Here is a 12,663-nt window from a genome sequence, read left to right on the forward strand (position 1 = left end):
CATCATGGGTGGTATCTGTGACTAATCACATTTTCTGCCTTATAGGCCTGCCTCGTCCCCTCAGCTTTCACACGATGATACTCATTCACGCATTGAACATTATGCTAGCAGGTATGAGACTAGTTGAATGCCAGGCAAATATTGACTGAAGTAACTAACCAAGGAAAGCTAACCTATAATGATTTTAAACAAGTCTTTTCTTTTTTCCCCAATCTTGTCTGATTTCTACTAATCACCTTGCCCTCTAACGTGCATGCCGTTCCAACTGCATGTTGTTTTTGAACACCAATGAGAGCTTCAGTCCAGAACAATCTGCCCTAACCCCGGCCTTTAAACATTTTGAGAGCCTTGTTATGTTCTATATACTGAGCACGTTTAATCAGTTGACTTAGAAATCATCTACCCTTCTTAGAAAACTGCTAGACCAGACATTAAGTATGTGAAGAAATGATACTGTGTATATGCAGAATATGAAAGAAAGCGTTGGCTTAGATTTCTGTGTGTATTTGACAAAATGGGGTGTAAAGAAGAGAATCATTACTTTTCCTAATCCTTGGACCTTTCTGTCTCACATTCTTTGTGTTTGAGGTAACTTTTATATCTAAGAACTAAATTGCTAATTGTAAAATATGCCTGTTAAGTACATCTGTTAAGAGTTTGGTTAACTTTCAAGTTGTAAAAAGATTATTATTGTTTGAGATGAAGGAGGTTTTTAAAGGTAAAAATTGGTGGTAGAATGTGTAGAGAGCTGACTCTGAATTATCTTTTATCAATATTTTAACTGCTGAACGTGTTTATCAACCATGGGATGTATTAACTAGCTATGTATCATTCTGTCATCAGTGGAAAGCTTTAATTGTCTTAAAAAACACATGGGGTAGTGAAAGGTATGGAGTGTGTTTGTTGTTAAGGAAGCTTGTCCCATGAAAACAGGGGCCTCTTCTCAGCGAAAGGAAGATCAACCTGTGGAGGAAAAAAGAATGCAACTTCTCTTGTAATTTATAGCATAAATGTAAAGCAGCTTAACTAGCTGGGGTCCACTACTCACCTCAAACAGCTAGGCCAACACACACATCCTTTAAATATGAAGGATTCCTTTCTCCTCTTGACATGGTTTATCCTTTAGTTTTCAGGAATGTTCGATTAGGTCTTGAATAGAGTCTAAGAAGTCACAGAAGTTTTAATGAGCTTTTACGTTTTTTATCAGGCTAGCAGAAATGGAAAACAGCAGTGGATCTTATCTAAATGATAGCATCTCTCCTAATGAGAGCATGTAAGTATCCTGTCTCTTTTTACAAAATGTTCCTGACCATGAAATTGCTTAGAGGGATTTAGACATAGGGTAGCACAGAAGATAGGAATTAGCATTTATATTCATTGGATCTTTCTGGGAGACGCTCATTGGCTTTTTCTTCTTTAACTTTTGACAACCCAACACAGAATGAGCTCCTCGAAACTGTGGCACAAATGTTCCCAGACATTTTGCCTTCCCCTGATTCAGTGCTGTACTACCACAAATTGCAGGGTCTCAAACACCAAAACTGTATGAAATGTTTACTCTTTGCCCAAACCTGCGGGACTTTTAAAGGGACTGGATGTTAATTTTTCAAGTGATGGCTCCATCCATGGGCACTAGAACTATCATCTTGGAATAGCTACACTGGTATTCCCATGGGGTAGCTAGATGGGCATTTTTCTGTAGAGAACCTAGCTAGCTGTTTTTTTTTGTTTTTTTTTTTTTTTTTTTTTTTGCGATTGAGCATCTCCATGAGCTAAACAAACTGAGGCAGTCTTGTGAAGGGTTTAAGAAGAGGAAGTACAAGTTGAGGTCACGGTTTTGTAGTGAGATGATACTCCAGGCCTGTCCAATTTAAAGAAGGCGAGAGAGTGGTGCTCAGAGTGGCAGAGAACACAGCGATGGCAGGGGAACAGAGGCTTCATTACAGAGTAAGGATAGTATTGACCATAAGGAGCATTGAGGAATCCTGCCATGAACTGAGAGCCTGAGGTGGAGGGAGCAGATTAAGAAGCTTGTATGGAGGACAAACTGATAACTGAATAGACAACTTACAGATATGAAATCTAGTCAAGGTACAATGATGGTGTTAGTTTCCTAGGTTACGGATGTCTCACCATTTTGTCATAGAGAATCTAGGCAAAGGGAAAATGGTAAATTTATCACATGTACTTGGTGTGGCAACCCACAGTCACAGTCAAATGAGAAACAGCCTGTATAAGGATGAGACTGAAGGAAATAGTACCCAAGTAGCATTTATACATAACTGGTTATAGCAGACATGAGAATAAGTCATCTCCTCTGGTACATAAAGGTGATCAAGGTGATAATAGAGTCAACACTCAGCCATTCATAGTTATACCAAACAAAAAAGCCTTTGCCTGCTAATATAACTGTGGTACATTCTCTTTCTGAGCTGTGGGGGAAAGTATTAATAGTATTAATATATAAACTACTTTGACAGAAAGATACATAAACAAAGAATCAACTAAATGTAAGCAACCTGAATGATTTGGCTTTTTGGATCACTGATTTGAATGTTAGAAACTATAGTACATTCACAGTGATTCCAGTTGTATCTATGTAAGAATGGCTGCCATTCATTGACTGCCCAAGGGAACAGTAAGAGAAGTTGAATTATAACTATCTGTTGTAATTAAACATGGGAAATCCTCACAATACACCTTCAGAATTTGGGATGAGGGCTAACAGATTAGCTGGTCAAACTGTGTTTGGCCTATTTTTAAGCAAAATTTAGCTGTAGCTTATTCTGAGGGCATAGTATCCATTCTGACTCAGTGTTGCTTGGGAATAACATGAAATCTTAGGGTCAGGTCAGGGGAAGAGGTTTGGTAGATGGGTTGACTTAACTTACATGTTTATTTTTAACACCTAGTCATTATTTTAAATTTAACTTGCCAACCAGTTATCTGACCTGATGGACCAAGATCATGTAAATTAGGAGGATTTTTTCCTCAAGTATCTGAAATTTTTTCAGCTCAGAGTCAGAGATGAGAAAAGGAAATCAAACAGGTGTGGAGAGGGAAATGTTAACGTATCATCTTACTGATGTCTAGCCAGAAACAAGGGTTTTAGCCTCTCATTAAGAACAGGATGAATTTCTTGTAACTCAGAGGTACACAGGCTTTTCAGGAGTTATGAGCAGTGCATTTAGAAAATAATTTCTCCTGTGTATGAGAGAATCCCTGGATATAAAGAAAGATGGCAGCTGCCTCCCAAAATACAAGCCTTTGGCCTCTTTGTTCTAAGCTGCTCTAGGGAATGAGTTGTTCAGTCCTCTTTTAATTAGTCGCGTTAATGGCTCTTTTTTTTCCTGCTGATTTTTGTTTTTCTAGCTAAACAATAATTGAATGAAATAGTCATTTAATGTATAGTTTCATTATTGTTACCATCCTGCTTCAGTGGGGTTAAGAAATTCAAGCCATTGACTTACTCATGTAAATTGACCACCCAGATTCGATGGAAAATCTGAGCAAGAAACACTTGGAACTGTCACCAATAGGAGGGTAGAACCACAACCTCAAGAGTATCAAAATGCCTTTAAAAGCAGGGAAAAGGGTCTAATTAATTGTTAAGAGCAAATAACTGTTTCAATTTTAAAGTAGACGCCCGAGTCCCTGCCCCCCAAAGCAAAATAAGGGGGGAAAAAACCAAAACCTTTGATTTTATTTTCCAGAGATGATGAACATTTGTTAATCCAGCATTACTGCCAAAGTTTGAACCAGGACTCCCCCCTGAGCCAGCCTCGTAGTCCTGCCCAGATCTTGATTTCCTTAGAGAGTGAGGAAAGAGGGGAGCTAGAGAGAATCCTAGCAGATCTTGAGGAAGAAAACAGGTGAGTTTTCTTTCTAGCTTTGTCATTGGGATGCAGAGCGCATACACTTGCACACATAGAAAAGTGCCAGGAATCTTCACTTAGAGTCATTCTATGTCTAACTGTTTTCTCCAATAATCTGTTTAGCTCCATTTACAGAGTCTCTTTTTTGTCATCTGAAAGAAGAAAATGAACGCAATAGCATAAGTAAGAATTCATACATTAGGTATTAAATAAATGAATGCTCGTGGTGGTATTTGATTTGCTGCATGTATTTTAGAGGCTTTGATCTCATATTTGAGAATAGAGTTTAAGAACAAAGTAGGTCATTTAATTTTCTGATGATACAATTTGTACATGTGTTTGGCCATATTACCTATCTTAAAGCATTTAAGAAAGTAGGCTCACTGGTCATATTTGGGGATGAATTAGTTCATCTTTATTTTCCATCATCCAATACAGAAATCATTTATGCTCACCATCCTAGCAGATTAGTGAGATAGTTCTAGCTGTCAGTCATCACTTGAAAAAGATGTTCATGGGAAAAGACAAGAAATTATAAAAGTCAAAAAAATTTTCTTTTCATGACTCCACAGAGGACAAAGATGTAAAGGTTTGGCATGTTGTGTGGCATCAGGATGATGCGAATCATTGGACTTTGCTTTTATGTTATGTGTATGACATCACAGGGCCCTTACTTAAGAAAGGCTTTTGCACGTGGTCACTTCTAACTCAGTGTGCCTTCTTTAGACAGATGCCACCAGGCAGGTCTCTAAAGGAGCAGTGGCTCAAATTTGTGGGACTTGAGTACTTTCATGTCTTTGGTTTAGCCCAAGGCATGAAGACCTCTTCATCTTGGCAACACAGTATGTCTGAGAACCAAGTGCCCTTGGGGACTGTGTCACCTCAAGATGAAAAGGCGAACCATTCATCCATTGCTTGCTGCTGCCCCAGGCCTCTGTGTAGCTCTCAGTACCTCTGACCTGGGGCCAGAGCTCCTTATCTGGTCGGCTTGCCTCTGGTCTCTCTCACCCGCCAGTACCTCCTCCATACTGATGGTAGTTGTGCATCTTCCCAGTGCCAAGAGCCATCATGGCATTCTTCCTTGACTGGATTTCTGCATCTTTTTAAAAAACCTAGCTTCTCAGCTGGACATTTTCAGCCTTCCACAATTTTCTCTTGACCTGGTTTTTTACACCGTCGTCATCTTGTGTACCTAGATTCTGGGTGTGCTATTGTAACTACTGTTTCTGAATGCGTCCTGCTCTCATGCACTTTCAGGGTTCAGCTCAAACTTGCTTCTCAGCCTCGCTGCCATCCTCCACGCCGTTGCTCTGAATGATTTTCCCCACCGAGCCCCTAGCAGATGGGGCTGCATTTGGAAGTAATCTGTCGTTTGTCTAGTCCATGGGGTCGCAAAAAGTCGGACATGACTTAGCGACTGAACAGCAACAACAAATTAGATGTCTTTCGGGGTAAAGTGGTTATCACTGTACTAATCGATCCCTGCATTTGGAAGTAATCTGTCATTTGTCTAGATCCTCATAATGCCTTGGATCTTTCTCCATGAACTTCATTTCAGTTAGCTTTTTTATCCGCTACCCGCCACCAACCTCCCCACCCCACCTCTCTCTAATGGAGACAGTGAATGCCTTTGGAATAAGGACTGTGTCTTAATCTATGTTAATGTCCCCTATCGTGCTTAGCACAGTGTGACTATTTATTGGGTTCTCCAGAAATTTTTGGTAAAAGCCTGAGGTAAGAATACACAGAAGAGATCACACAGGTACCATTCCCGAGGTAATACTGAGCATTCTGTTGGTTTTAATGGTAACATTATTTGGGGCTTTATATGTAAAACTGACAGTGAATATCATGGTAGATAAAACCTCACCCTCTACTGTACTATCATTAGTATTCATTTATGTTAAGTCTTTAATTATTTTAGGAATCAAAGTCAACTAGGAAGAAAAGCTGGTATCGGTATTATAAATAGAATTCGATGTTACCCAGGGCTAAGAATATTTTTCTACTATGTGAATGTCCATTGTGCTCTATGTCTTTCTATTTCATTGGTCAAGAGTTCTATTTTATTACTGCTGCACCTTCCCTCCATACCATTACAACCAGGCCAAAGAGTGTTGGTGAAGAGTACTAAAACTATCATTTGAATTAGCATTTCATCATTTTCAGAGCACTGTAATGCATTTTGGGTTATTTCATCTTCCTAAAAGTGCTATGTAGAAGATTGATAAGAAAATGCAGGTTCAGAGGGGTTCAAATGGCTTGACCTAAATTTCAGACAGTCAGTGGCAGAACCAACTCCAGATCCAGATTTTCTGACTCAGAATAGTCAACTCTGCCTTGCGCCCTAGCATAAAGAAGAGTCATCTTATATAAGTATCATTTATGCAGAATTGTAGCACATTCCATGGAAGGTACCTATACTGGAGGGAATATTTTTAGGACTACACATGAATAAACCTGTCCATCTACCTGTGGTACAGTGATAACCACTTTACCCTGAAAGACATCTAATTTGTTGTTGTTCAGTCGCTAAGTCATGTCCGACTCTTTGCAACCCCATAGACTGCAGCATGCCAGGCCTCCCTGTCTGTCACTATCTCCCAGAGTTTGCTTAAATTCATGTCCATTGAGTTGGTGATACTTTCTCCTGGAGTTTGCTTAAATTCATGTCCATTGAGTTGGTGATACTTTCTAAGCATCTCATCCTCCGCCACCCCCTTCTCCTCCTGCCCTCAGTCTTTCCTAGCATCAGGGTCTTTTCCAGAGAGTCAGCTCTTCGCATCAGGTGGCCAAAGCATTGGAACTTCAGCATCAGTCCTTCCAATGAATATTCAGGACTGATTTCCTTTAGGATTGACTGGTTTGATCTCCTTGCTGTCCAAGGGATTCTCAAAAGTCTTCTCCGGCCCCACAATTCAAAAGCATCACATAAGGTATCCAAGGCCATTCCCTTAAAATGAAATGGTTAGTTCTCTGAAAGAAAGAAAAAGGAAAATATTCCAGGGCTGCTCAGAAATCCAAAATGAATCTGGTGTTGGTGCCGGTCTTTCTGTAAGTTATCTTGACCCTCAACTAAAGGTCAGGATGAGCTTCCTTCTTTCTCTACTTTGTCATGTCTTTACTTCATACCAATCCCAAAGAAATGTGTCTATAGCTAGGGTCCCCAACCTCTGGGCCGTGGACCATTACCTCCTGTCAGATCAGTGGCAGCAAAAGCGCTTGAATCATTCCAAAACCACCCCCACACACCCCTGGTCTGTGCAAAAACTACCTTCCACAAACTCAGTCCCTGGTACCAAAAAGGTCGGGAACTGCTGCTCTGCTGAGCTCCCCTCCTGAAAGTAGCCTCTGGTTTTCTTTGCTCTAGCGTCTCCTGTCTTCTTGCACTTCTTCTCAAAGAGCTTCAAAGAGCCATGGCTTTGTCTTCATGATCTGACTTCAGTGTTGCTTAAGGAGCCTGTAATTCACCATTTCCTGTCCTTCCTCTGAGAGAACCCAGGAAGTCATTAGTTGCCCGCCAAGCTGGCTGTATTTCCCTAGTCAAATTGGCTGCATAATTGAACAAATACAAGCACACATTTTGAGCAAATGGGAAAGGATATTGAAAACCAAGAGTGTCTTGGGTCCTTTGGACATATGTCTATGGGTACTTTGTGTTCCTTTATTCTGTAGCAAGGGCGTATCTCCAAAGGACAGCAAAGGAAGGAGGCTTGAAGATCTCCATCCCTGACTAGATATGTTACTGAATTCTGTTATTCTTATTCATGACACCTCCCCACCATCACCTTGGAAAACAGAAAATGGCTAATTAGGAAGTGTCCTGGGGGTATCTTATCTCTGTCTTTAGAATTCCATTTCTCCCAGTTGTTGCACATAGCATTCAATAAATATTTGTTGAATAAATTAATGAATAAATGAATGGAAATGAAGATGAATTTATTTTCATTGTTACCCTCTTACATGTAGTTTTGGTAAAAACGCTTCTTAAAACCTAATTTCATAGAGAAAAGCCTTTTCGAAGCTTTTCTTCTACTTGCCTTTCAGAATACTTCCCCTTTTTAAACGTCTTTGATGAGCCCCAAGCATTGCTTTGTCATAAATTTAGAATGCTCAAAATTCATTGTCCAAATCCTAAGCCCTGCCTGTCTTCACCCTCCCCCCCAGCATTCTCTGATTCGTGGCTTATGCCACAAAGATAAGGTGAAAGCTCTGAGCAGAAGCTAAGTCTGACTCAGAATTTTCTCAATAGCATCTCTCATAAATTTGGGTGACTAGTGACTTCTACAGTCTGTAATGTTTCACTTCTGCATAATGTCACTCCCTCATACCACAGATAATTCTGATTCACCTCTTTGGTTGAGCCCAGTTGGATGTTGAGAATTTGCTCCACTGTGTGTGTGTCTTTGGCATTGCCAACTCAAAGTTTGCTTTTTTTCATGCATAGATGAAAGCCTGCAATCTCCTGGCTTAAATCTGTAGTGTCAAATTCCGAGGTATTTTTCTCTGCACTGTCTAAATGAACTCAGACTTGCTGTGAGATTCTAGGTATGACCCTGGCAATGGAAAAGGTAGCCATTGTGAAAGACAAAGCCTTGTTGTCATTCTGCTGCCTGCACATCAAATTGATTAGATTGTTCCCAAGTCTAAAAGGAGGGTAAATACTAACCAGATTCACTGCAAAGTCTACAGTTAATTAAAATGGTTAGTAGATGTTATATGACGCCAGGGGAATCTGGACTTCTAGTACCTACTCAGTACCTTTCATATATTTTGTTGTTGGGCAGCCAGTCATTATGCAGCCTAAATGTGAGTATTCCCTTGATCCTTTTCATTCCTCCAATGGCTATGTAAGATTGTTAGTTATATTCAGAGAAATTCAAGATTGGTTACAGACACCACTGAATTAAACTAGCTGGTGATCATAATCCTGTTGCTTTCCCTTACAAATGACCTGATGACTGGGTCAGAATCGGGTGGTTTTCAATCTTCACAGTCTTAGGACGTCTTTATTCCATGTTCCTTCCTTAGGTCTTTGTGCAAGACTCACATGATGGTGAGGAGATGGCCAAGATGAAGCTAAAGGGGGTCAGGAGTGGGCATTCCACCACAGAGATGTCGGGGTGGGGGAGCAGCACGGGATGTTTGGAAACTGTAAACTGTGGTGTATTTTCTGTAACCAGGCAGGGAATGGGACGGGATGAAGCCAGACAGGTCAGCAAGGCCAGGTGGGGACGGACAAAGATGTGATGAGCTGCTGAGGAGTAGGGGCCTCCTGCACGCCCCCCCACCCCGGGGTGAGCCAGGATTGATCCTGTTAGACTTATATGCATGGCTCAGCAGCTGTGTGTGGATGGGGGCAGGAGGGGGTGAGGACTTTGAAAAGCACAATCCTGGAAGAAGGAGTCATATAGGCAGGGAGCATGGAAGCCCAGGAAAGAGTTGATAGGGGCCTACAGGAAGGTAATAGAAAAGGGGTGAGGGATATTTTGGGGGAGGGGTGGAGCTGTGTGGCTGGCTGGTTAGATGGATCTGGGGAGGGAAGAAATGAGCCCCAGTTCTGGCCGAGGCACAGCAAGTTTCGTCAGCTGGGACTGACAACTCAGGAGGAGCTGTCTACTGATGAATTGAGAGTTTGTCCCTCGATTCAGCAGGATTTATTGAAGGCCTTCCTCAAGGTTGAGTCACTGGAAGATGGTGAACGGGGTGCAGAAGATGTCGAGTTTGAGGTTCTGGTGATGTTGTTGTTTGTTGAGTTGCTAAGTCATGTCCGGCTCTTTGTGACCCTATGGGCTGTAGCCCACCAGGGCCCCCGTCCATGGAATTCTCCAGGCAAGAATACTGGAGTGGGTTGCCATTCCCTTCTCCAGGGGATCTTCCCGATCCAGGGATCGAACCTTTGTCTCCTGTATTGGCAGGCAGATTCTTTTCCACTGAGCCACCTGGGAAGCCCTTCTGGTGACATACCCGTGGACAAATGTGTGATAGGGAAAAGTGAAACTGTGAAGCTTGCAGGAGGGGTGTGGGCCAGAGAGAACAGATCTGTGAGTCAGCAGCTCACAACTGGTAGTTGAGACTGAGGGTAAATTTATCTACCCAGGGAGCACATGGCAGAAGGAGAACACTGGGCTTGGTAGAACTCTAGAAGATGTAAACACTAAAATGTTTATATAATTCCTTTTATTATTTTAGTAAGTAATTCATGCATATTATGGGAAATCCAAAGACATGTAGAGAAAAGTGAATCTTTTTCCAGCCTTGTCCTCTGGCTGTCGTTCTCCCAGCTCTCTACATATGCAAATATTTGTAATCAGTGGTTGGGATTATTTCACAGGGGGCCGTGCAGTGTTCATTTGGTCTTTTTGTTCTACTTAAAGATCCCTAATCACTTTACACATGCTGGAGGAATAAGCCAGAAGAAAAGGGGAAGAGAGTTTTTCCCAGAGAAGACAGGAGGGAAAGAGGCACAAGGACACAGGAGGAGGCCTGGTTTTGAACAAGAGAAGTGAAAGTGTTATTCGCTCAGTCTTGTCGGACTCTTTATGACCCTATGGACAGTAGCCCACTAGGCTCCTCTCCCTGTGGGATTCTCCAGGCGAGAATATTGGAGTGGGTTGCCATTTCCTTCTCCAGGGGATCTTCTCAACCCAAGAATTGAACCTGGGTCTCCTGTACTGCAGGCAGATTCTTTACCATCTGAGCCACCAGGGAAACCCAATCAGGAGCACCTCTGAAAATGCTTTTGTAGGTGATGAAGTCTGGGTAAGGAACAAGGGTGAGGAAGGTGACAGTGCATGGTCACTGTCTAGTAAACATCATTGGTAGATTCTGATTCTCATAGCTGGTCTTTACAGTTTTATAAGTTGGATTGGGCAGGAAAGAGCAGTATATGAGACATTTAATGATACTGGGGCCTCATGCCACTTGGAGCCCCCAGAACAAAGGGCTCCAGAACTTTTTAAGACAAAGGGAGCTAGTTTTCCCACATACATCAGACCACCAATATCTTTCATGGCAAGAGAAGCCAAAGGACATACCTACTGCATTTAATGAGCTTGCCTCAGGCTGGGAGGACAGTTGCATGGGGCAGGGTCACCATGATTCAGAGGCTCAGTTTCCAACTAAGTAACCCAGTAACCCAAGGTTCCTTCAGTTTATCCTGAGTTAATCAAAGCTCAGCGGGGTACCAGTTCATCCTATCCCATTCATGGATGTGGATGAATGATGTCGAATGACAATTTATTTCCTCCTTTATCTGAGTTCTCCCTCTTTTTAACTGTCTTGTTACACTAAATGTGTTAATGTGACCCTCAACCTTTTTGGGGAGCAGCCTGAGGTTTCCTTGAAGAAAATTTTCTTTTTCACAATAAAGATGGTTTTAATGTGCATATTATAATCCTCTGTAAACAGACTATTTAACTTAGATTCTAGTCTTTTTTTTTAAATTGAAGTATATCCGTTCATCTGCTGATTATTGTAAAGTAATTAGCCTCCAACTAATAAAAGTAAATGGAAAAATAAATAAATAATAAAATTGAAGTATAGATGATTTATAATATTGTGTTTCAGGTGTATAGCAAAGTAATTCAAGTATGTGTGTATGTGTGTACTTTTTTTCAATTATTTGCCATTATAGGTTATCACAAGATACTGTATATAGTTCCCTATGCTATACAGTAAATCCTTGTTGTTTATTTTATATATGGTAGTATCTGTTAATCCCAAACTGTACTTTATCCCTCCCCCTCTTCCCTTTTGGTAACTATAGGTTTGGTTTCTATGTCTGTGAGTCTGTTTCTGTTCTGTAAATAAGTTCATTTGTACTGTTTCTTAAATTCCATGTATAAGTGATATATTAGTCTTTGTCTGACTTCATTTAGTGTGATAATCTCTAGGTCCATCCATGTTGTTGCAAATGGCATTATTTCATTCTTTTCTCTGGCTGGGTAATATTCCATTGTGTGTGTGTGTGCCACATCTCCTTTATCCATTCATCTGTTGATGGACAACAGCATGAAGTTTTAGGTGCAAATACTCATTTTGTTTAAGTGGGAAATATATGTTTTTTAAAGATTGAAGGTATCACTCCATTTTAGGGTCTTGTATCTTAGATATCTTGTAAATGATAGCAAAAGTAAAACTGGTAAGCTTAGACCTTGGCACAGGACATTAGATAGGCATAAGGATTGCTTCGGGCTTCCCTGGTAGCTCAGCAGTAAAGAACCTGCCTGCCAACGCAGGAGACACTGGTTCAGTCCTTGGGTTGGGAAGATCCCCTGGAGAAGGAAATGGCAACCCACTCTAGTATTCTTGCCTGGAAAGTCCCATGGACAGAGGAGCCTGGCAGGCTACAGTCCATGGGGTCACAAAAGAGTCAGACACGACTTAAGTGACTGAACAACAACAAGGATTGCTTCATCTCAGAGAAAAACCTAAGTGACCCCTCCAATGATAACAGTATTCACGATTTACCAGTATAACTATTGTCTTCCTAGAACAGGCTGGATAAAAGCTGAAGTTCTTACAAGCCAGTTTCCCTTTTAGATCCTCCATGAAGACCCTCATCCTTCTTGTAGCTTTTATTACCAGACCATCGTGCTACAGTAGAACTGACTGTAGTCTTAACTTTCTTTAGTTACATTCCAAGCCTGAGGATATCATTCCACGCAACTCACCAGATAGTTAGTGAATACTTAATGTGTTTTTCAAAGTGCCAAGACTACAAAAAGGGATAAGCCTTGATTCTTACTCTCTTGGAGCTCAAAATGTAATAAAAAAAGACCTTAAA

General features: G+C 41.1%; 1 protein-coding gene across 14 annotated transcripts in view; it reads left to right on the forward strand.

Annotated features, from left to right (window-relative positions):
• The window catches only part of DMD (dystrophin), a 2,565,910-nt gene that overhangs the window by 2,501,190 nt on the left and 52,057 nt on the right, over positions 1-12,663 (forward strand). For 13 of the 14 annotated variants that reach the window (XM_043895262.1, XM_043895270.1, XM_043895265.1 and 10 more), the window contains 3 exons: positions 46-111; positions 1,208-1,273; positions 3,714-3,872. In XM_043895262.1, coding sequence (XP_043751197.1) covers positions 46-111; positions 1,208-1,273; positions 3,714-3,872 — 291 coding nt within the window. The remainder of the gene's footprint in view (positions 1-45; positions 112-1,207; positions 1,274-3,713; positions 3,873-12,663) is intronic. The other variant, XM_043895268.1, reaches the window with a different exon arrangement.

Source organism: Cervus elaphus, chromosome X (genome assembly GCF_910594005.1).
Source record: "Cervus elaphus chromosome X, mCerEla1.1, whole genome shotgun sequence".
Classification (NCBI taxonomy): domain Eukaryota; kingdom Metazoa; phylum Chordata; class Mammalia; order Artiodactyla; family Cervidae; genus Cervus; species Cervus elaphus.